Below are 26,703 nucleotides of genomic sequence, written 5' to 3'. Positions count from 1 at the left end.
TTTTGAAACTAGAGTTTTATACTAGCCAAAATTATATTTTAATGTAAGGACCTAAAAAATGATTGTCTGGTATTAATCAGCACAATTAACAACCAGAAGATTTGCAAGAAAAAAAAAAAGACACCCACCAAAACACTATTTTGGAAATAATATTTAATAAGAAAACACGTAAATAAAGCCAGGAAATGATTCAGGATGAAAGGTAAGTAAGAATGAACAACAACCTTAATTAGGTCTGTCACCGTCTCAAAAATAAACCAAGCCCTGACTGAAGAGAAAGAAAATGGAGAGTATTAACACCGGGGCTAAGGAGTAGTGAGGAGAGAATGCAGATGAGCTCACGAAGTTACTTGTCTTTGGGGGACGATGGGAATACACATGTTAAAATGTTGACAAAGAAGGAGAGAAAGAAGCATAGAGTAAGGTTTACAAACTGAAATAACGATTTCCACAGAGACTGCACCATTAGCTAACTGGAATTAAAATTAAAACTTAATAGGGGGCACCCGGGTGGCTCAGTTGGTTGTGTGTCTGGCTCTTGATTTCGGCTCAGGTCATGATCTCAGTGTTACGCAGTCCAGCCCTGCGTCAGGCTCCGTCCTGGGCATGGAGTCTGCTTGAGAGTCTCTCCCTCTCCCTCTGCCCCTCCCCTCTCATGCTCTCTCTCTCAAAATAAATAAATAAAACTTAATAAAAAAATTGAAATAAAGATGGCATAAGTTAGCCAAAATAAAACATTCAAAGAATACACATAAAGGGCAAAACCTGAAGACACAAAGTGTTTTCTTTTAATCTACTTAACATGTTGTTGACAAAAGGTTGTTTGAGTGTTGAAGGAAAGTTGGGAAAATTTTGTCATGCGAACTGTAATCTAATCAGACAATTTTATCTCAGTCAGTTAATTAGAAATAGACTGTAAGACAAAGAGCATCAGCAGAACTGGGATTTCGTCACTGAAGGGCGGCAGGATGCGCCACCCCACTGGGCCACTTCAGCATGTGCGGAGCTGGAGCTGACTCAGGACAAGGTTTTTTCCTCCCTTCTACCTGCCTGAGAGAATTTGGAAAGGGGCCCTGCACCAGGAGGAGAGAGATTACCAGAGATAATGGAGAGACTCATCTGCCTGGCAGGGCAAACACTGGGGACCAAACATCTGCTCTTCTCATCCTCCTGTGAAGCACCTGCCGGCCCTCTGGAGCCTCAGACACCCGCCCCTCTCCTTAGCTCAGAATGGCCTGTAAGCCTCCAGCTGCCTCTGTGGCTCGTTTCCTTGGGGGGTCCTCACACTATGAAATTAAATTTGTTTTGCTCCTGTTAAGCTGTCTTTTTATTACAAGGGGTTCTCAGCCTGAAAACTTCAGGACCCTGAAATGTACAACAGTTCTAATTATGTATTTCCTAATAGTAATAAAAATATATTATTTGTTATCATTTTATATTCCTTTGTATTACTTAAAATAGTGTGATGTATTATGTCGCTTATTTTTATCTCTCTTTATATATATAAATATACACATATATTTGCAATATTTATATTAGAAATTGGGGAAAACTGAATGGAAAATTTGACAAATTCCTTCTTATGTTTCAAGATTTTAGCATTTTTCACTTATTAAACAGACAAAATAAAGAAAAAAATTCAGAAAATATTTTTTAAGTTGACCGCCAAAGTTAAAAAGGTTAAATAAAAAACTTTACGTACTACTTAGGAAAATGTTACCTTCCTCTCGAGCACACCTGGAACGGTTGTATACTGGGTTCTGCAGAAAGAGTAAAGCATTTCGCAAGGTGGTTCACAGATTTGACTCTGGCCACTTCCTTCCTATAAATTTGCATCACCAGATTTGCCTCAGCCTTTGAGGAACCCAGGGAGCGAGTCTGCCTCAACCTGAAACATTGTCCTGCCATTCAAGGCAGAGCAGACCCACAGCGCTTAGGAAAACACTGGGCGCCAAGTGCATGACTGAGGGTGCTCCTGAACCTGAGAAATGTCCTACTGTGTGTGGGTGTTCTCATGTTTTGTGAAATCGGGATAATACCATAGAATATAGTTTTATGTCCAGATGTGTTTTCTTACTTAGTATCATTGCATAATACTTTTTTCATCCCAACATCCTGTCCCCTATCCCAGCTCCCACCACAGCTGGCAAGTTCCCCGGGCCCCCTCCAGGCTAGAAAGCCAAGGCCCGCTTCTGAATATCAACCATGCTGTAAACACCCACAGAATGAATTTTAAAATCTGCAATCGTCACGTGCTGTGTTCAGGCCTCAGTGGTAGTAGAATACAGGATGTCTCTTCTATCCCCAGGGAAATGAAGGATGAGGATGAAGCCACAGTGGTTTTCCCTTTTCTGAACACAGTTGATCCCTTTTCCCCACTTCTCGCCCACCCCAAGAACCAGACCGAATTCTTCCCCTTGTGAACTTGGGGTGACAAGCTAAGCCCTGGATCCGTCTGTACGGAGAATGTCACAGGACCCGTGCAATGCAAATCTCCTACTCTGGCATCTAGATCCTGAGGCCTTCATGATAAATAGAGAATCATGCCTCGTAGTAGCAGGAAGAGAAATCAGTAAAGATCTCAGACTCAGACCTGCAGGATGTTAGGGTCTTGTGAAGGGCGGAGGAAGATGAAGTGTTTTGGAAGATGACAAGGCAAAAGCAGTGGCTAGAGTCACTTGTCGAGGGCTGGCTGTGTCCAGCTTCGATGTCCTTCAGGCCAGGAGTGTGTCCTTATGAAATAATTTGAGACTCCTCCCATCAATGTCTATAACTTTCAGTTTCATCAGCCAGAGAAACTGAACAGTTTCCTTCCTGTAAACATCTTAGTCACAATGAAAAATGACAGCCAAGTTTTTTTTCTTAATTTTTTTTGTTGTTGTTGTTGCTGTTAAAAGAAAAAAATGGTCTGTAGCTGCAAGGAGTTACGGGCCTGAAATTTTCTTACCCGGCAGGCAGACTTAAATGTGGATCAGCAGATACCAACGCCCTTAACCCAGGCTCCAGTTTCAAAGGGGAGCGGTGAGTCATCCAGCCACTTCTCCCCGCTTTCTTTCTCCTTCGGGGGCCCCCTCTGGCAGCAGGCGAGGGACCGTCGAGGTCTATCATTACCAGTACTTGAGCCCACCTCCTGGATGGAGGAAGTCGGCTGTAAAGATCCTTTGGCTTCAATGCCCTGCCATGCACATGCTAGGGGCCTGATAAAGGGACAAAATCATAACAACTACGTGAATCCTTCCTAGAGTATTTGTAAATGAATTGTGCACTATTTGTCTGCTTGCCTATGCCTGGAATCCTTCCCTTCAGTGACTGAATTTCAGTTTTATTCTTGCCATTCTCAGTTATACAGAGAAAACAAGTGTGTAACGTGTGTAATTGCCTTATATAAATACGATAACCAAGTCTTCCAGAATTTGAAAAAACACTAAGCCTCTAAAAGGGTTGAAGGCCTGATAAATACTTTTCCTTGTTTTTTGTTTGGTTTTTTTTTAATCCTACGAAGGGCATGGGATACACCCTGGAGAATCTGAAGATGCCAAATAAATGGAAGGAATCAGCAGGCAGTATTGTAACCTGCTGTGCGATCTTCACGAAGGATGAGGCCATGACTGGCAGGGGGACTCTCAAAGATCAGCTAAATCTGGCATATGATGTGAAGTCATCTAAAGGAGAAAAAACTTACTGCATTAATCCACACCAGGGTGATGGAAAAGAAGTTGAAGTCTGAATTGGGAAACCATCTGGATAGTTCCATCAAAGCAGCAGTAAGTCAGCGAAAACCAAGGAGGACCTGCCAGGGTGACACAGACATCTGTGGGTTTCTGTGATTCTTTATTACAAATTTAAACACTGCTGAGGTGGGTGCATCAGGCTGGTCTTAAGGTAAAGGGTAGAGAGGGACCTTAGGGAGGCTATTACTCACCAGTTAAAGAATTGCTCTATAGGAATGATCTCTTTAAGAGAATGCACACAGAATAATAAAGGCAAAGTGAAGGGACTATCCCAGGAGACAAATATGGCAGGTTATGAAGCTGCGGATTATATAAGAGTCGAGATGATAGCAGTGTGCAAATAGTTTTTATGGATTGAAATACTCCTTCCAACTATAATTAAGCAGAGTCGACAGTCTTGAATGTTTAATCATATGCTTAACTGTTGAATGTATTTACATCCCAGGCAATAGCAGCCAATCTATTTCTTATTCTGATGACACGTCACAACCAGAATCCAAGCTTGGTTGGAAATGCATTATTTAAACGTGAATAAATGACTACTGATACAGTTCAGTTGGGCTTAAAAAGATTGTATCTCACATACACAAATATCGACTATTCTTCTTTGGTCATTGATCATTGTGGCAAAAAATAGATAATCATAGCTGATTAAATGCCAGACTTGCCTAATGAATCTTTTTCTATAGAACTTTCAGGGAGCTATCTTGAGAGAATGTGCATTAATAGGGCCCCCAATCCATACCCTGCCAAGTGGGAAGACTTCACCACCATCGAGTCAGAAGATAGTCCTAGTTTTTTGCATTCGATCACCAGCCAAAGTTCCAGTTGGCAAGTCAAGACTTCTAATTCCGTGTGTTAGAGAAGAAAATTGAGCAAACATTGGAGGGCTTGCCTTACGTAACTTGAACAACCCATTCACAATCGTTCCTGAAGTTTATAATATTGATCTTGGAAATCTTGTTTGCTCTCTAGATAGAAGAAGAATAAATTTAAATATACCTTTAACCACTTAAGTACCAAGGAAAATAAAGATAGTAAAAAAGAGGAAAAAAGAAAAACAAAGCCCACCTTGCATAGCATTGAAATTGCAGACGGATGACCACTGCAAGCCAGAAACAACAACTGCTTTTCATTGTAACAAGTGTGCACTGGGCTGAGTGGCCAACTCAGTGTTCATTTCCAAAAAACTAGTGCTGTGTTCCAAGAAATGAGAGAGACATGCTGGTAGACCCCCAGGCGTCCCTGAATGCATCAGTCTCAGGGCTGTATTGCTAGAGCCGTGGCCTTGAGCATGAATAAACAGGACTTGTCAGTGTCGGAGCTCTAGGAGACAGCGTGCCAGCAGAAACCCTGGGAGCAGACTGGCTCGCCTTCACGATCCTCTCTCCACAGAGGCCTGGGATTGCATGAGTTGCATCAGAATGCTTTATGAAGAGAAAGTTGCCTCTTCTTTAGAAGGAAGTGTGAGAGGCAAGGATGGGAAACAAATCCATGGAGCCCGTGGAGTCCAGGGAGCCTCCTCCTCAGACCAGAGATACTTAAGAGTGGTGTGAGCTTGGGACGCCTGGCTGGTGCAGTCGGTTGAGCATCTGACTCTTGGTTTCGGCTCAGGCTGTAATCTCAGGGTCATGAGATTGAGCCCCGTGTCGGACTGGGTGCTCAGCGTGGAGTCTGCTTGAGATTCTCTCTCTCTCTCTCTCCCTCTGCCCCTCCTGCTCATTCTCTCTCAAATAAAAAAATCTTAAAAGAAAAGAGCGGTGTGAGCTGACATGACGCAGGGCAGTCACCTTTGTGACTGGACCTTACTTGTCTGACTTCTCATCGATGTGACCAATCTACCAGAACCCAGGGAAGCACCTTCCCATGGAAGTGCATCAGCAATAACAGACTTCTGTATGAAAGGAGCAACAGTAACAATGGAACGCAGCCTGAAAGAAACTGTACAACTACTTAGAGCGACGTAGTAGGACAAAGGAGAATATAAGCATGTTCATTACAGACATAACTGTAACACAGGATAGGAAAATTCATCCCACGTAGGATTACTGTTGTTTCAAATGCATTTGAGGACATCCATGCATTTTAGCATTTTATCCCTTACATCCATTTTTCCCTCCCCATATGCACTCGTAAGATGATCATAAGGTCTTAAATAAATAAAATAGGCTACAGAATATTGATTAGTGTAGGATGCCATTTTCAGAAAATATTATGTGTGTCCTATGTAGTGAAAATCGGGAAGGGCACATATGGGATACAACTGGATTTCAGGCAAGTTACATTTTGTTTCAGTGATTTGTGCTCTGGATTTAGTCATTTTTGCTAAGATGATTGTATATTAATTGCATAAAAAGAAAGTTAAAAAAAAAGGGAAAGAAAGAGAAGAAAAGATAATAATTGCAGCTGATACAGTTTTGCCACGCTGGTCCACCGCAATCTCATCCCCTTCCTTGTGTGTAATACAATACTCTCCTTTCACACAATGACTCACTGGTATTTCAATGACCTGTTAGGCCGGCCTTCGTATTTGTGGGACATAGCAGGAGTCTGGCAAATCCAAGTTTCAGGGCAATATAATCAGAACTAATAAAATCATGCAAGTATAAAATGCAGCTTACTCATTTCATTTCCAGGTGTTTGTGTGTGGTTTTCCTTCTGCCTGGATTTCCCTAGACCCTAGACCCTTAAACTCTTGTCCTTTTCCCACTACTTTCCTGCGTGTCTCTGTGTATGCGGCCGGACATCCTTTGACCTCAGTTTATATATTCCTTCTTGCCTAGATTAGATGACCCTCAGGTGTGTTTCTTTGGACCCTGTGAAATTCTCATCTTGGTACTTGGTGTTATTTCGTTGGGCAATTGTATTTACTGGGAGCACAATCTGAGGAGGTCCTGAGTTAGTAACTTGGATAAAGTACTTTAAAAGAAAGACAGGGCACTCCTACTCCTGAAGCTTATAGTGTGGATGAAATGACAATTAATAATTATAGTAGTGGGGCGCCTGGGTGGCTCAGTCGTTAAGCGTCTGCCTTCGGCTCAGGTCATGATCCCGGGGTCCTGGGATCGAGCCCCACATCGGGCTCCCTGCTCAGCGGGAAGCCTGCTTCTCCCTCTCCCACTCCCCCTGCTTGTGTTCCCTCTCTAGCTGTCTCTCTCTCTGTCAAATAAATAAATAAAATCTTTAAAAAATAATAATTATAGTAGTCACAAGTGGTAGAAAAGAAAAAAACAAGATCTTATACAAGTAAATACAAAGAAGACTTCTAGCTTAAGATAGGGCCTACGGGAGGATTTCCTGAGAAGGAGACATTAAATCGGGAACCAGAGGATGAAAAGGGTCAACCAAGTTAAGTTTGTGAGAGTCCTTCAGCAGAAGGAAGCAGTGTATTGAAGAAACTCTGAGTAGAAAGCAAAAGGAAGACACTTGAGAGACTCGGTAGACAATGAACCCATTGCCGTGTTCACAGGTATTCTTGTGGATGCTACATGGTTCTCTCCCTCTGCCAGGAAACCAAGACAGAAAACTTCCTGAGGTCAGAAATGTCAAATTCACCAAGGAATACTCACTATATGCATTTGATTAAATGACAATTGGGAGTTATTTTTGTGGAAGATGAAATGAGATGCTATTTTTTTTTTTTAAAGATTTTATTTATTTGCGAGAGAGACAATGAGAGACAGAGAGCATGAGAGGGAGGAGGGTCAGAGGGAGAAGCAGACTCCCTGCTGAGCAGGGAGCCTGATGTGGGACTCGATCCCGGGACTCCAGGATCATGACCTGAGCCGAAGGCAGTCGCTTAACCAACTGAGCCACCCAGGCACCCGAGATGCTATTTTAAGGCTCAAACACAATAATATGTGTTAACGAAAATGGAGCAAAGGAGGGATGAGAAGAAAATATTTAAGAGAAAATGCTCCTGTGAACATGTGATCACTAACCCAGATCTTTCTCTACAAAATCCCGAAAGGTCTTACCCCACCGAACTTCTCTATAGTAGTCTAGACCTTGAGATAGTCTTTAGAAATGGCAGAAAGCGCTGTTTATTTTTAAGAGTAGAAAGATAAATTAGTGAAAATCTCTGGAAACTGAGGTGCAGAGTGTTAAAACCTTGTGAAAGCCTAAGTAAATGAAGTATTGTGAAATATTACAATGGAAAACCATGCTAATTGGGATGATTTAAACAGTTGGTTAGTGCTGACTGTGGGATGCTGGGCCATGAGCTGGTTTTCTCCCCTCTTTGTATTTCTCCCAGGAAAAGAGTTTTGAAGGTATGAGGTGATTTGGAGACTCCACCCATCAATGTTCGAAGCTTTAGATATTATTAGGAAAACCGCAGTTTCCTTCCTGCAAATACCTTTTTTCTTTTTTTTTTTAAAGATTTTGTTTGACAGAGAGAGACACAGCGAGAGAAGGAACACAAGCAGGGGGAGTGGGAGAGGGAGAAGCAGGCTTCCCGCCGAGCAGGGAGCCCGATGTGGGGCTCGATCCCAGGACCCCGGGATCATGACCTGAGCCGAAGGCAGATGCCCAACCATCTGAGCCACCCAGGCGCCCCTTCCTGCAAATATCTTAATCAAAATGAGTAAGATGATAGCAGAAATACCCTCTTTTGGTCTTGATACACATTCGTAGCTGAAAAGAGTTCCATTAGACCTTTCTCATCCACTAAACTTAAAGGTGAGCCAGTAGAAACCAAAGTCCTTATTTTAGACCTAAATGGGAAGGTGAGTCACCCAACTGCTTGTCTCCCCTTCCTTGTTCTCAGAGTGGCTGTGGCAGGCAGCGACCTTGGGAGAAGCAAGGAATCTGGCGCTCTCAAGACCTAAACAAAGTTATTTGCTTCTATTGGCAAACTAACATTCCTCTATCCAGTTCCAAGGCATGGCTGTGTTCTCCTCCCACCCGCTGGACTCTTATGTGTCCAAAAACAGGAATCTGGTGTTCTCAAAACCTAAACAAAGTTATTTGTCATTACCCCCACTTGACTGCACCTCCTGGGTGCAGGAAGTCTGAGCTTGAGGTTTCAGTAACATGTGACACATTCTCCTAATTATTAACACCTGGCATTCCTGGAAACTAACAGAAGCACAACATCGTCATAAATATGTGAACCTTCCTGGCATATTTATAAATGAATTTTTCACTGGTTACTTTCTTGACTATGTCTAGGATCCATTATTTCAGTGATTGAATTTCATTATTAGCCTTGCTTTTCTCAATTACACACAGGAAACACAAGCAAGTAATGAGCTCATATGACCACAACAATAAAGCTTTCATATTCCCAAAGAGCACTGAGGTTGTGAAAGGGCTGAGGATCTGATAAACACTTCTCTCTTCTGTTAGGGATAGGGAATGCACTCTGGTGAACTGTAATGTCAAGAAGTCAAGTGAATGGACCCCATCAGGAGTAGGTATTGTGATAAGCTATTATCTGACTGGACACAGGGTCCCCAAGTAACAGCTAAACATGGAGATCGTCCACCATCATCTGAAGGAAGAAACTGATAGGGTTAATTCAGGCTAGTGACATGGAAGAGAAGATGAAGTCTGAATTTAAACTGTTTTACTTCACTGAAGCATGAATAAGTCAGGGAAAAGCAAGGACGATCTGGCATGAGTCCTACAAAAACCTGTGGGTTTTCATGACTATCACAGACTCTAGTGCTGCTTATGAGGATGCAAAGGGCTGGTCCTAAGAGTAGAGAAGAATAGGGGTGCCCAGTGACTCAGTCTGTTAAGTGTCTGGCTCTTGATTTTGGCTCAGGTCATGATATCAGCGTCATGGGATTGAGCCCTGAATTGGGCTCTGAGCTCAGTAAGGAGTCGGCTTGACATGCTCTCTCTCTCCATCTCCCTCTGCCCCTCCGCACACCCTCCCCCCAACCCCGCGTGCACGCTCTGTCTAAAATAAATAAATCTTAAAAAAAAAAAAAAGAGTAGAGAGGAATGTTAGGGACCTCAGAGAGGGTCCAGTAAAAAACCCTGCTGAGGGGCGCCCGGGGTTAAGCGTCTGCCTTCTGCTCAGGTCATGATCCCAGGGTCCTGGGATCGAGCCCCGCATCAGGCTCCCTGCTCCGCGGGAAGCCTGCTTCTCTTCCCTCTCTTGTCATGTCTCTGTCAAATAAATAAAATCTTAAAAAAAACCAACAACAACCCTGATAAATCAGGTTGAGGCTTGGTTTTGGTCTGGGTAGGATGGGTCTAGAGTTGTCCATTGTGTGATGTTTACCCCTCACGTGCAGCCTCCCTGCTTGGTTAGGTGGTTGCCCAGGTTGGAAAGATGTGTCTCATTGTAGTGACATCCACTAGCCAGCACTGTGCGCTCTCTCATCCTTCCGCTCTGTGCTCAACTCCATAGCAGCTGCTGGGCCTCGCTTGATCTCAGCCCCCATGTGTGCGGATCCCAGGACTCAGCCGGTGAACGAGGCCCCCGCTGCAGAGCTCTCTTCTCTCCAGATGCCAGCTATTTGGGTGCCACGCAAACTGATGTTTACCGCCGTGGCCGGTGTGGCTGCCAGGCTCTGCTTTGACACCTGTTCTCCACCCCGGGCCCCTGCGGTGCTTACTGCTGAGTCGGCTTCCCCTCAGGGGTCTTATCCTTGTGCAGCCTGAAGCCTGAAGCCTGAAGTCGTCACCCCCCGTCCTAGGACGGAGCCATGGTGTTGCTTCTGGGGGGAGGCTACTCCGTAATCCCCAGAAACAGAGTCAGCTGCTCTATTGTAAATATTGACTTTAGGAATTTAATTTCTTTAGCTGATATTTGCTGTCACGTAGGGTAGATGTCACTCACTCTTTTCTAACTTTTTGCTCTTTGCATGTCCCTCTTTGGGTCACGTGGGTCTGGAATCCACACACGTAAGAGGATAGGAAAATACTGTTGAAAAATTAATAATGTGGTGTACCTACTGATCAGGGGGATGGGACTAGATGTGTCACTGTAGCTAGAGATAGGGAAGCTTCTTGAAAATATTGGCCCCTTTATAAATCACCAATGGTGCTTCCTCCAGAGAAACCAATGCCATGAATGCTCCCCTTCGGAGGGACAGAATTGCAGAAAGGGGTTATTTTCGGGGAACCGAATAAACCTTTCTCCAGGGCATAGGATTCACTGATTTTCAGATAGGCTGTGGGACCAATCTGCATCACCTGAGGCTGGCCCCAGTGAGGGCCCTCTGGAAGTCACAGTCAGCATGCAGACCCCTATGTCGGTGAGGTCCAGAGCACCCCACCCCCGCCGCCCCGTGTGGCTCACAGCACACAAATCAACCACCCTCACGCAGCTCACTCCTGGGTTAAAGAGACCACATCTGGCACTTTGGCAGATGATGCCCTTTGAAAAAGGACGTTTTATTTTTATTTTTTGCATTATAAATGTGTTAGTTGTAAAATGTAATATTCTTAGAAAATACAGAAAAATACAAGTATATTTTATAAAATAAAGAAATATAATCTACAATGCAGCCCTTAATATGCTGGGCTATTTCTACTGCATCTATTTTTAATAGAAATCCTCAGTTTTAACAATTCCACTATGAAAGCCCATGAATTGATCTGGAGGGGAGTGCATCATATCAAATTCCACCTTTAAGTCAAAACCGACTGGCTCCTTCTTGCTTTTCCTAGCCTTGATGACCTTAAAGGAGAGATAAGAAAGACACAATGAGATCCTAGGCGTTGCACTGAAGGTCTGCTGCTCTTCTTCCTTCCACCTGCACTGTGTCTCCAGCTCCGTCAACACCCCTTGTCCTCTCTCGGAGGCTGCTCATTCTCTCTCTCCCATCTCCTGCACTGCACCACCCTCTTGTGAGCCCTCCTCATCTGGAGCCTAAAGGAGAGATTTCCTGGTGCCCCCACGGGTCCACTTGAACAGCTCCACAAGGATGGTGAGGAGGAACTGGGAAAGAAGGGGAGTCCTCACTGGAGCAGAAAAGTGACAGGAAGCAACAAAAGGTAAATATTTTTCCCAGTGCAACTGCTCTGGACTAAAGGTAGAAGTCGGGGATTCTTGCGTTAGGGGACCTGAAGAGTGGCACTGATGTGCTTGTACACGTCTGTACGCATGAATAGATCAGAATTTCTAGATTAATTATTTGCACTCAGTTTAATGTTGATTAGTGCATCAAGAATTCCATGGTGGACCTCTGTGAGTATGTGTGTGTATGTCCCTACGTGCCTGAGAAAGAGAGTGTGGTGTCACGTGGGCCAAGATGTGCACTGCACGACAGAGTGGTGCCTTTGGCTCTAAGATACAGTTACTCAGGGTCCTGGGACCCCCTGGGTCATCTGTGTCTGGTATGTGCTCTGTTGACCCTCTTCTTCGTTAAACTTGTTTTGATGCTTATTATACACACTTTCCGTTTTACTGCTGACCTCTGTGCTCCCTTCTTTTTGTTCCTGCGTGGTATACTTCCCCTCAGGCCACTCTCAAAGACCAGTTTTTCCCAAAGCTGCACCCTTATGTGTCTGTTCTGCCCACTGAGCCCAAGAGTCTGAGTCTGGAGCCCAAGCACCTGGGCCGGCACAGCGATCTCGGTTACAGCAGGTATACGCAGCCAAGCAGGGTACCGCCCACCTTTCAATGATAGTGATAATCAGTGTCTCCACCAATGAAATGGGAATAACGACTTCAGTATCTTCGTCACTGTCTCAGTTCCGAGCACACAGTAAGCGCTCAGCCAAGTGTTCTTCTCTTATTCGTTTAAATACACTTGTTGTTATGTTATTATTTCTCTTGGGCAGTACCATTCACACCCCTGACTTTAAGAATTATCCTTAAACTGCCAAGTACTGCTGTTGCCTGCTGTCCCTGTCTCCAAACCTGGCCTCTCCCTAATGCACCCCTCCAGAGAGTTGCTAGCATACTTTTTGCCAAGATGTCAAAGTCACCAGGCATTCTTCCGCATAAAATTTTTCAAGTGGTTACTTGTTTTCACAACGAATTTTCCATTTCTGTTTATTTCTGACAAAAGAAATACACCAAATACACCCCCCGACTCCTGTTTTTACTCCCTGGCCTCACCTTCCCTCCATCTCTACATCTATGGCATTTCAGTTATACAGAAATCATGTTGTCTCACACTTTGGGGGACACACATGCATCATTTTTTGCCTAGAACTCTTTCCAATGTCTACTTTGCTAAGAAAAATAGTACCTACTGCAGACTGATTTCCGTTTTGGTGTTCAGCAGTTAGAGAATGTGTATGGTCTCACTTAACCACGCACGGTCTTACCTCAACCCAATGATGTAGAGACTGTGACCCTTTCAGAGGACCAGTCAACTACATCCCCAACGTCAGGCAAGTGGTGACTGCTGAAGGCCAGGATTCTAATCTGTCCTATTCAAAGCCCTGCTCTCAACCATTATGAGAAGTAGCCTCCCTGCCTTCCTAATGTCTTCAAATATTTCCTTATTTAGCGTAAGTATCTTACCCTTTTGAAATCTCTGTGAATGTCATTTCCTCATAGCCTTTTAAAAATCCTCCACTTAAAAATGAATGCAAGGCATGGCTGTGTTCTCCTCCCACCCGCTGGACTCTTATGTGTCCAAAAACAGGAATCTGGTGCTCTCAGAACCTAAACAAAGTTATTTGCCTCTATCGGCAAACTAACGTTCCTCTATCCAGTTCCCACCTGGATGAAGCTGTGAGTTCCACATGTCAGTTTCAGCTTCTGGTCAATTGTTTTCAGTTGAAAGCAGAAGAGTCGAAGTTTATCTCCTTTCTCACATGTGATGTTATGCCATCTCTCGGTCCCCACGACCTCCATCGTTCCTGTGTTATCCTGTATTTCATACACTGTCGTCTTCCTATTCACTTTTTTCTGCAACAGAAATGCAACATTCAGTTTCTGAAGTCATAGCAGTGACTTTCATGTCTGAGGAAGCACCTGGTGGCACAGGAAATCCAAGACATAAAAAAGCAATTATAGGCACAAATAAACACACAGCTTTGGCAAGGTCTTGTCAGAGAACTTTCCTTTTATTATCCTGCTTTTGTATTTTCTTCCCCTTTCTTGTTCTAGATATTTTCTATCTGGCAATTCTAGCACAATGAGTTTTCTTCCTATTTTCTACTGCTTCACCACAAGGGAAGCGTTGATTCCTTAAAACAACTGGAATCAGAGGAAGGAGTCGGAGCTCTGGTGGACTCCTTTAGCTCCTGTCCTTATGCAGAAAGGAATGGACATGACCATGACTATTCATCAGCCGATTAGAAAGAACCTATATAACAAGTAAGGTTCCAGTAACTAATTCCTTTTTCAACCTTCTCCATTTACCCATCCTTCTCCAAATCTTATCTCCACTGACCAGGATCCTGCAGTTCACTTTCTTAAGTTATAACTCATCAATTCTATAAGTGCATTTTTTAACCATGGTCTCTGAAAGACAGTGTAAGAAAGGAATGGAAGTAAATTAAGGGGCTATCCTGGAAGACAGGCATATGGGGCTATGAAGCATATAAGATCATATGAGATCCTATGAGATACCAGGGGAGTTCATGACAGTTTGTAAATTCTGGGGAGAACTGAATGCATCATACTAACCAGTACCCTGAATTTGGACATGACATCAGTAAAACTGTCCGTGCCATCCCTCCCCGCCTTTTGGGGATATAATGGAATTAGATTGCCATGTCTTCCAATTATCATACAATATGAAACCTTAGTCTTCAATAAACTGTTCATAAATAATGTGTTAAATAAATAGGTTAAGAGGAGACAGCCTTGAATGATTATATTATCTGCCTACATGTTGAAGGTATTCACATTCAGGAGAATACAAGCCAATATATTTATTACTCTGAATATGTGTCACAGCCAGAATTAATCTTTGTTAGGGCAATCTATTACTCAAAGTAAAGGAAAAAAAAAAAAAGATTTATACAGTCGTGGAGGAGCTCAGAGATACAATTATGAGCATGTACATACTCATTTATACCCTGTGCTGTCCTTGCTCACGGAGGTTGAAAATAATCATAACTGGTGAAATAACAAGGTTTCTAGGGACTCTTTTTCAAAGAACTTGCATGAAGGTATCTCGGGTAGAAGACTATCAGGTCACCAGTCCCGTTTCCTGCTGTGTGGCGCACTTGACCTCCACTCTGTAGTCAAGACAGTGGGCTGGGAGCCGGGCTCCACCCCAGAGTCAGTACACAGAGCTTGGCAAGTGAAAACACTCAATTTCAGGTGTGGACAGAGAAAATAAAGACAATTTTAAGGGATTACCTCATGTAACAGAAATAATCCATACACGAATGTTCCTGATGCTTGCTTGTAAAGATTACCAATCTTGGGAGTTTCATTTGCTCTTTTGATGATGCTGTTTGGGACCACAATCAATTGCAAAGGATCGGCTTCGTACACAGATGAGGCTTTGTTTATCTCGAGGATTCCTTTGCATTCATAGTAATCTAATATGGTAATGATACTCTCTTTTGTGAATTTCTCTTTCAGGTTGCTGTTTAAAACCTTCACGCGGAAAAACTGACTGGGAGTGGCCACTGTAGCATGAAACATTCTGCTTCTCCCCTCTTCTGGGGACTCGTATTCAAATGGCTCCGTTGCTTTCAGGACCAGGACAGTCAGGGGGCCCTGATGAAGCACACGTCCTCTAGGAGCAGCTTGATGTTGGCCCTTCATCACCTGCTTGTGTGTTGGACAGAAACAGGGAAACAAACTTACACGTCTGGGCAGGGAATACCAGCCAGGTCATTTTCTCATGCGTGAAACCTCAGTTATAACCCTGGGAGCACAACGACCCTCACAGATATTTGGAGCTGGAGCCAGGCTAGAAATGGATCGCCTAACAGAAAGGAAAAGCTGACGAACCAGTAGCTTATCTAGCCAAAGTGTCAGGTAGCAGACAGCGGCCTAGGAGCCCAAACACCCTCACTTCAACAGAAGCGTCTTTCTGAGTTAGAGCCGGATCCTCCGCAAGAGCCGCACAGAACTGCACTGCCCTCAAGTACCGAAGGAACAGATTCAAATATTTCATTCAAATATATCCTGCGCCCATTCAGTCTTTTTTTTTTTTTCTTAAAGATTTTATTTATTTATGTGAGAGAGAGAGAATGAGAGAGAGAGCATGAGAGCGGGGAGGCTCAGAGGGAGAAGCAGACTCCCTGCCGAGCAGGGAGCCCGATGCGGGACTCGATCCCGGGACTCCAGGATCATGACCTGAGCCGAAGGCAGTCGCTTAACCGACTGAGCCACCCAGGCGCCCTTCTTTTTTTTTTTTTTTTAAGATTTTATTTATTTATGTGAGAGAGAGAGAATGAGAGAGCATGAGAGGGGGGAGGGTCAGAGGGAGAAGCAGGCTCCCCACCGAGCAGGGAGCCCGATGCGGGACTCGATCCCGGGACTCCAGGATCATGACCTGAGCCGAAGGCAGTCGCTTAACCGACTGAGCCACCCAGGCGCCCATCTTTTCTTTTTTTTTTTTTTAAAGTAATTTTTTTTTTTAAAGATTGTATTTATTTACTTGAGAGAGAGAATGAGACAGAGAGAGAGAGCACGAGATGAGGGAGGGTCAGAGGGAGAAGCAGGCTCCCCACCGAGCAGGGAGCCCGATGCAGGACTCGATCCAGGGACTCCAGGATCATGACCTGAGCCGAAGGCAGTCGCTTGACCGACTGAGCCACCCAGGCGCCCTTCTTTTTTTTTTTTTTTTTAAGATTTTATTTATTTATGTGAGAGAGAGAGAATGAGAGAGCATGAGAGGGGGGAGGGTCAGAGGGAGAAGCAGGCTCCCCACCGAGCAGGGAGCCCGATGCGGGACTCGACCCCGGGACTCCAGGATCATGACCCGAGCCGAAGGCAGTCGCTCAACCGACTGAGCCACCCAGGCGCCCTCCACCCATTCAGTCTTCAACGACTAAAGAAAATAGGAAGTGCGAGCAAGTCACGCCGGGGGCACTGGAGGTGGGGACCAGCGCCCACCCAAGCCACAGAGGGTTCTCAGTGTGTCTGGGGCCCCGGTGCGGGTCCAGCTCACGTCGCGTCTGCGCAACACAGCGCTGTTAGTGGCTGCCAAGTCCCGATCCTACTTGGCTCGCAGAGGACAGTGCCTGGAACCACTAGCCACAGCATTTCTCTGACGGAAGAAAGGAGGGCAGGTGTGTTCACCTCTAGTCCCCTCTCTGACCGCGGCCTGGTCTGTCGGAGCAGCGGCCGAATCCCGCCAGGAGGGGAGACCACGCCGCGTGGCGGGCAGGGATGGGTGTCGGGGTCCCAGACGTGGAGGGGCGTGGAGCCAAGCCAATCCCCCCCGCAGGCCAGAGGCACCGGGGACGCGTCTGGCCCGGGGGTCCACACGGCGACCACCGTCGTCCTTGCTGTGGCTGCGGCTTCTCCTCGCGGGGCCACCTTACCCCAGCAAGGGAAGCCCTCTGCCCAAGCGCGCTGCGACGCCTGCCCCCGACGGCAGCGGCGGTCCCCGGGCGCGAGGGCACCCGGCAAGGATGACGCGGCAGCGGTACCTCGGGGAAGGCGGAGAAGAGCGGAGCCGACGACGCGGTCTGCGGCCGCGGAAGGGAGGCGAGAGCGGCGGCCGTGCTGGCTCCGGGCCGGCACACCGCCGGGGTCTGCGGCTGGATGCCCTTGTTCTTTTTTGTCGCAGCCGTTCCTGTGGCGGCGGTCTTTCTTTTCTGAAAGCAGTGGAGGTTCCCGTTAGCGGTGCTGAGCGCGAAGAGAAGCACCAGTCTCGCTCCTGGGCCGCACGCCCTCCCACCGGGACCGTGGGGGCCGGGACACTCCCGGGTGTCCCCGGCTGTCACCTGGAGACAGGCAGCGGGTGACAGCCCGCAGGGGGAGGCGCTCCCGGACGCAGACGCCCCTCTGCTGGGGCCGCGCCGCGCTGGGACGGGGAGAGCTCCAGCCTCCTGAAAACCGGGGTGCGCGGGGGTGCGCGAGCCGCGCTGCCACCCGGCTGCGAACTGGTCTGTATGAAGGAGGCGATGTCATCACGTTTATGTCACCGAAACCTGTTCCACGTTTTTGCCTGGCACGAAGCAGAGGACCGAATGCCTCCATTTGGCAAATGTGCACGGACAGAATACTGACCAAGAAGCAAGTGCCTGGCGAGCTCCTTCCTGGGGCCCGAGGCCTCCTGCCCCTCCCCAGGCTTACCTGAGACGCAGTGGTCCCCTCCGCTCTCCCGCACAGCAGAGCGCTGCTTGTCGTGGGGGCACATGCCGAGGGGCCCACCCTTGCCTGCTGCGGCTTTTTCTTTGGAGTTTCTTCTGTTGTCTTCATTTTCTTTGCAACTGATACAAAAACAAGCAGGACACAATGAGCCCAGAGCTGAAGCCTTGTCAAAGCTGAGTCCTCTCAGCTCCCGCCGCCGATGCACCTACACTCGAGTCTGCCTGTCCTGCCTGAGCCAGCCTGGCCCCGAGGGGACCGCCGGCCCCACCACAGGCCGGGACACTGCGTCCTGCTCCTCAGTGGTTTCCGAACTCTCTCCAGGCAGTGAGCACATCCTCCCCATCCTCTGGATTCCTATGTGCTGCCATCCCACCCTTTCCCAGCCCTGTTCTCCCATCATCTCCTTAAAAAAAGTCCAAGGTTTTCATGATACTGACTGCTTGGTCATGTTCTTCGAAAGATCTATTAAAATAACAGAAACCAATGAAAGGAAATAGGATACAGATCGGTGAGGTGACAAAATGGCGACATTGGCCTTTGGGTGTTTTAAAATTTTGTTTCAACACGGTGATTTTACCCGGGGCAAGTTGTCCGCCTCTCTGAGAGGCAGGTTTTACGTTAAGCACGCTGTACCTTTGTTACCAGAAGGCAGATGATCATGTGGCAAATAGTGTAAGAATAGGCACATTCATTGGTTAAACGTAATTATTTTAAAATAAGTGATTATTTTGTGATTTTCTAACATTTCCAAAGCACTGGAAGCCTCAGGCTTTCATGGGCTCCTTCTATCTTTCATTCTTTGTCCTCACGCCTAATACAGCCTTCAGCATAGATCAATCAATCAGTCCCCTTCCCAGGAAAGGGGATGCCCAGGGCTGTCAGCTTGTTGGCCCCTGCATCCTGCGTGGTCACCGCTGCGGAGTCACGCACTGGCAAAGGGGTATGCCACCCCACCAAGTGCTCTTCTACTCAATTGGGGGGAGAGCTCAGGGTGGAGCAGTCAGGTGTGGGATCTTCCTTATTACCTTTCATCTTCTCATTTCTAAGTTGCTTAACAATGTCCTTAAGTGGTGGCATGTCCTTGAATAGGTCTATTAGCTTGTCCACACAGGCAGCCCCTGGGAACTTCTTTTCCATCAGGTCAGCAATCTTGACCTTGTTATATTCTTCTTGCATGTTGGTAGTCAGTCCCAAATCATGGGCCAGGAGGGACTTAACTATGCTAAACTGGTAGTCGTTGATGAGCTCCAGTCCTTTCAGCAGAATAATTCTCTTGTACTCACTCCCCATCTCTCCAGGTATGGCTGAGCCTGCAAGAGAAAAATACCATACAGTGTAATACCTTTCTCCAGAAGATTTAAAAGTCCGGCTGTGTCTATGTGAGTGAGTGGCCCATGTCACGGTGTTGTCCTTGAGTGTGTGTGACAAAGAGGAACTTAATTTCCAGGTGTGTCACTGTGGGTTGAGAACTGCTGTATTCGGGACTTCTAAGAAATTCTTTCCTTTTAATAATGATAGTTGAGTTGGGTTGGGGTGGGGGTGGTGGCAGGAGGTCTGGAAAGAGGTCTTGCTGTTGCCCTGTGTGGAGTGTGGGCTGCAGGGGGTCAGAGTCCCCACTCACTCGCTACCTCCTCCCATCCTGTGTTGGGGCTGAGGTCTCTCCCTGGATGTCCACCTGCTGGCTCTGGACTGTCACCTCTCACTCCCTGTGACTGTCCTCCCACCATCGCCCTCCCTGCTGGGTACCTGCCCAGCACGCCTGACTCTTCCCTAGTCAGCCCTTCCCATGTCCTCTCTCCCTGGGGCTCGGGCCATGTTCTCCGTGTCCTCTGTGCCCTGGTCTACCTGCTCTCTCGTGCAGAACCATAGTGGCCCTGATTGGCCACAATTAAGAGTTGCTTGAATTTCCTCCTCCCGGCTAATTTCTCGACTCAGTTCTCTCTCCATAAGCCGTACTTCTAGCTGTCTCAAAATCCTTCGGTAGTTCCCTGTTTTCCTTAGGAAGTACTCCTGGATATTTAGCCCGGTTTTTAGGCCTTGAATAATGTCTCTTCCTGACTTCTCCCCTTTTCCATTTCTCATATTTAGGTTCCAGAAATATGCATTGCATCGTGCCATGTCAGGCTCTCTGCATGGAATGTACTTCCTCCCCCCCCCTTTTTTTTGAAAGGTAAATCTAGAGAATACATGGTCTTCATGAAACTAGTATAATGTAATTCTGCCAAATTATGTACATGTGCAGACGTGTTCAGCCCAAATCCAATCATATTCTTATGTTGGATATTTTTACATAGTATCCTAAACTCTGAATCTAATTCAGCTTATGAAAATCAGTATTTGTGAAAAATGTCACTTTTGTCATTTCTTTTCCTCCCATATCTTCTCCCAGCACATGACTCAGTAAGCAGAAGACGATTGTTAATAGCTTAGACTATGGAATTCAGAAGACTTAGCTCCTAGAATATAATCATGTGACCACATACTTCAACGGGTACAACTCGAATGTAAGTGAGTGATTTGTAAGATGAGATTGAAAGCTGTCCCACAAGAAGACAGAATGGATTCAGAAATAGAAGACAGAAAATGCATGTGAGACCTCTCAGGCCACAGGCCAAAGTGTCCACACCCACATGCAGTTTGTTGTTAAAAGAACAAAATATAAAATGAAAAGGAGAAAATATTGAAAGAAATAATGAGATACACTTCCTGGAATTCAAATAACATGGATATCCTCAGAGGGATTGACCAAGAGTGTGCCAAATAGGAGAGCAAAGGAAAAACCCACATCAGGACATAATGTAGAGGAACTGAAAAATATCCAAAACAGCAAGAAAAATTTGACTTCCAGAGAAAAAGAGTAGATCACTTACAAAGTTTCAAAATCAGATTTTCAACAGCAAAACTGGCATGGAGTACCTTCGTATAGTATTTCACCCAAATTCCCTATCTGCACTACTGAAATCTCCCCAAATTGTGAAAACAAAAGTTATGTGGGTGTGTGTGATTGCGCATGTACGTGTGTGTATCAATCTGATGACAAATTTTGCTAGAAAAATATCTGATGTGAGACCTCAGGAGCCTGTGTAGAATTTTTTTTTTTTTTTTTTTTAATTCCACCTTAATGCAAGTTCTCACATGTCTTGCTGATAGGGTTTTGAGCAGCACTGTTGGGGCCTGGAGCTAAGGGCCAAGAAAGAATTCTTGAGACATCTTTGGTGCAAAAAGGTGGTTTTATTAAAGCACAGGGACAGGACCCTGGGCAGAAAGAGCTGCTGCCCTGGGGTTGTGAGGGGTGACCCATTATAGACTTTGGGGCTGTGGGAAGTAAAGATAAGGGAAGTTCAAGGGAAGTTCGAAAAGGACTTTCATATGCTAAAGAAGATGCACAGGATACTGGAGGCCTAGCTATTGTCAAACTAAGGTTGTTTTTCCCTCTAGCAAAGCAATACCTATACTCTGCCTGCCTCAAGTATCTGTCCATGGGCTGCAAGCTATAAGCACATTTAATTGTATCTCATTGCCTTTTGTCTTTGTTTCCCACATTGCTACACGACCGTGAGTGCCTGTGAGCTGAGTCAGGACTCAGATCTTATTCAGTCATCTATATGATACACGAGATGTGGTGTGTGCATTAGACAGCCTTTCCTAAGTCACTCAGATTCTGAATTTCAAAACTTATGTGAACCCAAATGTTTCAGAGAGGCGTTGGCCAATATAAATTGAAGAAAAAATAATTTTGAAACCAGAATTTTGTATCTAGCTCACATGGCATTGAAATGCAATGTACTACAGATGAATCTCTGGTATTGACCAACACAGTAAACAGATTTGCAACACAAAGACGCCAACGGAGCAGAGTTTTGGAAACAGTATTCCCCTGGAAAATAAAAGAGGACAGGAAAAAAAAGAAAAAAAAACAAAAAAACAAAACCACAACTGCTGACAAAAACGAAAGAGAGAACAAGACCTTGGTTGACTCTTTCAATATTTTAAAAATAAATAAAGCCCCAACTGAAGAGAAACAAAACGGGAAGTAGATCAACATGGTGGGGTGGACAGGGAAGAAAGAGGATTTGTGCTTAATGAGCTACTTGCCTGTTAGGAGGGGTTGGAGATATAAATTTAAATTTATTGGCGAAGAAGAAGAAAGCACAGAATAAACACTATAGGTAATTGTTTTAAGTTAGTCAAAATACAGCACTTCACCTAATGTACATAAAGGGATAAACCCACTAAAAGGCAACATTTCTAAAATGGATTTAAAAAAAAATCTACGTATGTATCATTGACAAAAAGTAACTCAAAGTTTTAAAAAAGATTGTTGCCGAAGTTGTACATGGAAACATTAAAGAGAGCAGACTATCTGTGTCATGTAGCGTTAAAAAGACTTTAAGACAAAGACTTTAATCAGAACTAGAGTTTCACTGCACAGTGATTAAAGGTTTACCTTCCAGAAAGTTGCCAACAGTTTTAATTATGTATTTGCTTAATAGTAACAAATATATATTATTTATTATGAGCTTTTGTTATTCATACTATTATGAATAGTGTTATGTAGCATATTTCTCACTATATATTCATACATATATGTTAACAGTTGAGAGAACTACAAGGAAAAATGGACAAAATCATGATTACAGTTTGACTCTAGCATATGTTAGTTACTGAACAAAGCAAGAAAAGAAGCAGAAAATACTTAGAAAAGCTGACCAACACTGCTCAGCTTAAATAAAAAGCTTGATCTAACACTTAGGAAATTCTGAAACTAATATTTAAAATGCTACGTTTCTCTCAAATGGGCATGAAATGTTTGTGTACCAAGCTCTACAGAAAGACTAAAGCATTTTCCACACTGTGGCTACAGATTTGTCTCCAACCACCTCTTTTCTACAAACTCCACCACCGTTTGCCTCAGCCTCTGAGGAGCCCGGGGAGTGTGTCTGCCATGACCTGAAATGCCGGCCCGCCATTCGAGGCAGGGCGGACCCACAGCCCTTAGGGACACGCTAGGGCGCCATGTGTTTGAGTGAGTGTGCCCATGAACCTGAGAAACGCTCTGCTGTGTGTGGGTGTTCTCATGTTTTGTGAAATCGGGATAATACCATAGAATATAGTTTTATGTCCAGATGTGTTTTCTTACTTAGTATCATTGCGTAATACTTTTTTCATCCCAACATCCTGTCCCCTATCCCAGTTCCCACCACAGCCGGCAAGTTCCCCGGGCCCCCTCCAGGCTAGAAAGCCAAGGCCCGCTTCTGAATATCAACCATGCTGTGAACACCCACAGAATGAATTTTAAAGCTGGAATCGTCAAAGATACCTATCATCGTCCCATGTGGTGGAAGGATTAGGATGAAGGCACTGAGATTTTCCCTTTTCAGAATACAGTTGATACCGGCCCCACCCCCCATCAAGGAAGTACCCGCATCTCCTCTACAAAAATCCTGACCGGACTCACCTCACTGAAGATTCTCCCCAGTAGTCCAGATCTCGAGATCTTCTTCAGAAATGTAGCAATCAGTGTTTGCTTGGCTTGAGTAGGAAGACAAATCAGTAAAGCTCTCAGAAACTGAACTGCAGGAATACTGCAATCTCCTGAAATGCTAAGAAAATAATTTCTGAGGTTAGAAAATGGCAGTGGTGAGCATCACAGAGTAGCCAGCCCGGCTGCCTGCCTTGACCTCAGCCCCCAGAGGCGGAGATTACGAAACTTGTTCTGAGACTCCTCCCATCCAGGGCTTTAGCTCTGGGTTTCCCTAGTCAGAGGAGCTGAACAGCTTTCTCATACGCATCTTAGACACAATGAAAAATCAGAGCTAAATTATCACTTATTTTATTTTATTTTTACAAATGTTTGAAAGGAGTTACAACGTTAGAACTTTCTAAACAGCAGACTTCAGTGTGGGTTGGTAGATGCCAGAGCCCCTTAAGTGAGGCTCCCAGACCGTGAAGGAAGAGTGAGTCACCAACCCCAACTTCCTCCCTTTCTGTTCACATAGCAACCAAGGCAGGAGGAGATCTTGCGGGATTGTTCGTGGGTAAACACAAGTGACTAATAGGCTCATATCATTACAGCAATAACTCCTTCAAATTCTGGCAGAGCAGGAAGCTTCTAGAAGAGTTAAGGGCCCAATGAATACTTTGTCTACAATGTTTTTTCTGTATCTTACAACGGACACCATTTGGAGAACTGTAACCCTGAGACATCAAATAAATGGAGTCAATCAGCATCTAGTATGGTGGTAACCCACTGTCTGACTTGCAAGAAGGAAGGGGCCATGAAATGAAAAGGAGTCCCAAAGACCAGGGCATGTGAAGGGAGAAGAAAACTGAGTTAATTGGAACCGGGTTTGTGGAGGAGAGAGCTGCAGTCTGGGTTTGAAAACCTTTGAATATGCAGGAGTGAGTCAGGGAAAATCAACAAGGGTCTGGCAGGTGCCAAAAATACCAGCAGGTTGTCGTGACTCTTCATTACAGACTTTCGTGCTGCTTATGTGGATGCCTTGAGCTCTCTTAACATAAAGAGTTGAGGGACGTTAGGGAGGTCAGAGGGCCCCAAACTAGAGACCAGGAGGCAGAGGACAGAAATATCCATGATTCAGGATGTTTTCTTTTCCCTGTACTAGAAACTAACTTATGTGGGGTGATGCCCTCCGTTGTTTCTCCAGCAGAAAACACACAGGCTACTGGCCCAAACAAAGGGAAGTCAGAGCAATGCTGCTACATCTTTATGATGTAGTTTTAGAATGTTGGTGAGGTCCGGAGCCGAGGGCCAAGAAAGAATTCTTGGACGTCTTTGGTGTAAAAAGTTGATTTTATTAAATCACGAAGACAGGACCGATGGGCAAAAAGCGAGCGGCTGCAGTGGGGTTGTGAGGAGTGGCTGATTATATACTCAGGAGTTGGGGGAGGTAAGGAAAAAGGGAGGCGTCCAAAAGGACTTTGATATGCTAAAGACCCTTAGGTTACTGGAGGCCTGGCTATTGTCAAGCTAAGGTAGTTTTTCCGTCTAGCAAAGCATTAACATTAAGACAGTTGGGAGTTTCCTAGAGGAATGTTATCCTCTTCCTACCTCAAGTCCTTGTCTATAGGCTGCAGGTCAGAAAGAAATTTAACTTTGTTTACATTCCCTTCTGCCTGGGTTTCCCACATCACTCCTGGAAGGCGTGGTGATGTTAGGGCTGTAGGAAATTGAGTTATGGGTCTCTGAAACTTAGCCTATTGATAAGAAAGCTTTTTCCTTGTAAATCACTAAGACATTGGTAAACCCAGGGAGATTCCTGTCTTGCTAGACTGTGATTTCTGTTAGTTAACCGTTTGGTTTTTTTTCCGTCCCCTAGCTTTAGGGCAGCTGGGAGTGCCTGAGGAACGTCACACAGATCCAAGGCGGGGGGGCGGGGGGGGAGGGCGCGGGGGCTGGGGGAGCGCAGAGTGTCAGCGTGTGCTTCGTCCTCAGCTTGCCTTCTGCTCCCTCATCACATCTGTGCACTTAGAATTTTAAAAGCTGTACCAAAGAAATGAAAAACAAATATGCCTTTTCCCTGACTCTTAGTCAGTGGTCCAACAATCAGTGACTTGGGCCATTCTAGAGATACACAGTGATTTATCAGGCTCTCAACCCACTAAAAGATCAGTGTTCCAGAATTTGCAAGGCTTCATTGTTGTAATGATATCAGCCAACTGGGAAATGAAAGAACTCTTAATATTGGGAGGGTAGGGAGGGGAATGTCTGGAAAATGTGTGTGACCTCCTGACATCTCAAGTCCTATTCCCAAGTACTATTTGAAACGATCACTTAAAATCCTCAGTCAAGAGTCGCCACCAGCTTGATGCCTTTTGTAGGTCTTGCAGGTATGAGAGGTCTCCTAAGGGGAGGATCTAGGGCAGGTAGAAGGGCATCTACACTAAGAAATACCAGGTAGGTCCTTAACTTCCATATTAGACCTTCGGATCCAGATCAAGGTATAGAGCGTTTTGTAGTCTCTGAGAAGAAAATGGGAGGGACGGCAGGCTGGGTATCATCCAATCAAAACTCCCCACCTCTGGCACTTCAGGGCTGAACAAAACCTATTACTGAGTGAGCCTGAGCCAGCCAAATTGATTTACACATTTACCAAGGTATCAAGTTATCAGCCACCTGAATTAATATTTTATAAGAACCAACACTTCCTGTATTAATTTTCTTTATGTTTTTTGTCTATTTTACTGTTTGTCCATTTGCTGTTTACTCTTTTGTTTTGTCTGTTTACCTGTGTTTTACAATATACAAAATTAAATTTGTGTATCGACTTCTGTTTATAGCTTTGTTATTTCTATATACTATTTATTGTTTGCTTTGCTTTTTTTCTAATGTTGTAAGACATAAATGTATATCAATTATATTAGTACTGTGTTCTTTTAAATTAAAACACTTAAAGCAACATTTTTTTTTCCACTTAGCACTGCTTTTGCTTGGCTCCCTATGTTTTATGGGTGTGATTTTATTGTCCCCAATCATCTTTGGCATGTATTAAGTAATGGCTTATTTTAAAATGCGTTACATAATTTCAAGCAAGTTGAAAATGTTCTAGATATCATATTGTTGATTTCTAATTTAGTCCTGCTGTGGTCATGAAATATACTCTAAGATTTCAGAGGTGAGTTTTACTGAGACTCACTCTAAGTCCCTGCATATATCTTACTTTGGTGAGCATTCCATGTGCACTTGAACAGAGTATGTACTTGAGTTGTTTTTCTGGTGTTCTTTAAATGAAAATAAGATCATATTGGTTGAATGTAGGGTTGTAACTTTTCAGTCTCCTTTCTGGTGTTTTTCTTCTTGTT

The 26,703-nt window shown here is 44.9% G+C and overlaps 1 protein-coding gene and 2 long non-coding RNA genes across 6 annotated transcripts; 1 reads left to right on the top strand and 2 right to left on the bottom strand.

The window, feature by feature from the left end:
• Positions 1–2,876: 2,876 nt before the first annotated feature.
• On the top strand, positions 2,877–4,322 carry LOC129045867 (uncharacterized). Its single transcript, XR_008506219.2, has 2 exons — positions 2,877–3,021; positions 3,503–4,322. It is a non-coding gene; the product is annotated as an uncharacterized LOC129045867 (long non-coding RNA).
• On the bottom strand, positions 2,965–5,978 carry LOC123845289 (uncharacterized). Of its 2 annotated transcripts, XR_010412144.1 has the most exons (4): positions 4,803–5,978; positions 4,477–4,702; positions 3,683–3,790; positions 2,965–3,197 (listed from the first exon to the last, which is right to left on the bottom strand). It is a non-coding gene; the product is annotated as an uncharacterized LOC123845289 (long non-coding RNA). The 2 variants fall into 2 exon arrangements; XR_006791017.3 differs by having other exon boundaries at positions 4,477–5,978.
• Positions 5,979–11,051: 5,073 nt separating this feature from the next.
• Positions 11,052–23,754, bottom strand: MNDA (myeloid cell nuclear differentiation antigen). 3 transcript variants are annotated; one of them, XM_064593762.1, is made up of 7 exons: positions 23,339–23,752; positions 18,906–19,190; positions 17,863–17,999; positions 17,214–17,381; positions 14,962–15,381; positions 13,369–13,557; positions 11,052–11,370 (listed from the first exon to the last, which is right to left on the bottom strand). In XM_064593762.1, exons 2-7 carry the CDS (start codon positions 19,168–19,170, stop codon positions 11,236–11,238), a joined length of 1,314 nt encoding a protein of 437 aa, XP_064449832.1. In that variant the 5' UTR covers positions 19,171–19,190; positions 23,339–23,752; the 3' UTR covers positions 11,052–11,235. The 3 variants fall into 3 exon arrangements, with proteins under 3 accessions (XP_064449832.1, XP_064449833.1, XP_064449834.1); XM_064593763.1 differs by having other exon boundaries at positions 14,962–15,378; positions 23,339–23,750; XM_064593764.1 differs by lacking the exon at positions 17,214–17,381 and having other exon boundaries at positions 14,962–15,378; positions 23,339–23,754.
• Between the last annotated feature and the right edge of the window lie 2,949 nt (positions 23,755–26,703).

Source organism: Mirounga angustirostris, unplaced genomic scaffold, assembly GCF_029215605.1.
Source record: "Mirounga angustirostris isolate CCGP_5_RB_7025 unplaced genomic scaffold, mMirAng1.0.hap1 SCAF_6, whole genome shotgun sequence".
NCBI lineage: Eukaryota > Metazoa > Chordata > Mammalia > Carnivora > Phocidae > Mirounga > Mirounga angustirostris.
The sequence above is the reverse complement of the archived record's forward strand: the minus strand, read 5'-3'. Positions and strand labels throughout refer to the sequence as shown.

What these genes read in the sequence shown, in the direction of transcription:
- MNDA (XM_064593762.1), bottom strand. Translation starts at nt 19,170, where the DNA reads ATGGGGAGTGAGTACAAGAGAATTATTCTGCTGAAAGGACTGGAGCTC. An exon ending in TAGAAATGAGAAGATGAAAG is followed by an intron (nt 18,000 to 18,905) that starts GTAATAAGGAAG and finishes TTTTTGTATCAG; the next exon opens with TTGCAAAGAAAATGAAGACA. An exon ending in GATTATTTCTGTTACATGAG is followed by an intron (nt 13,558 to 14,961) that starts GTAATCCCTTAA and finishes TTTCTGTTGCAG; the next exon opens with AAAAAAGTGAATAGGAAGAC.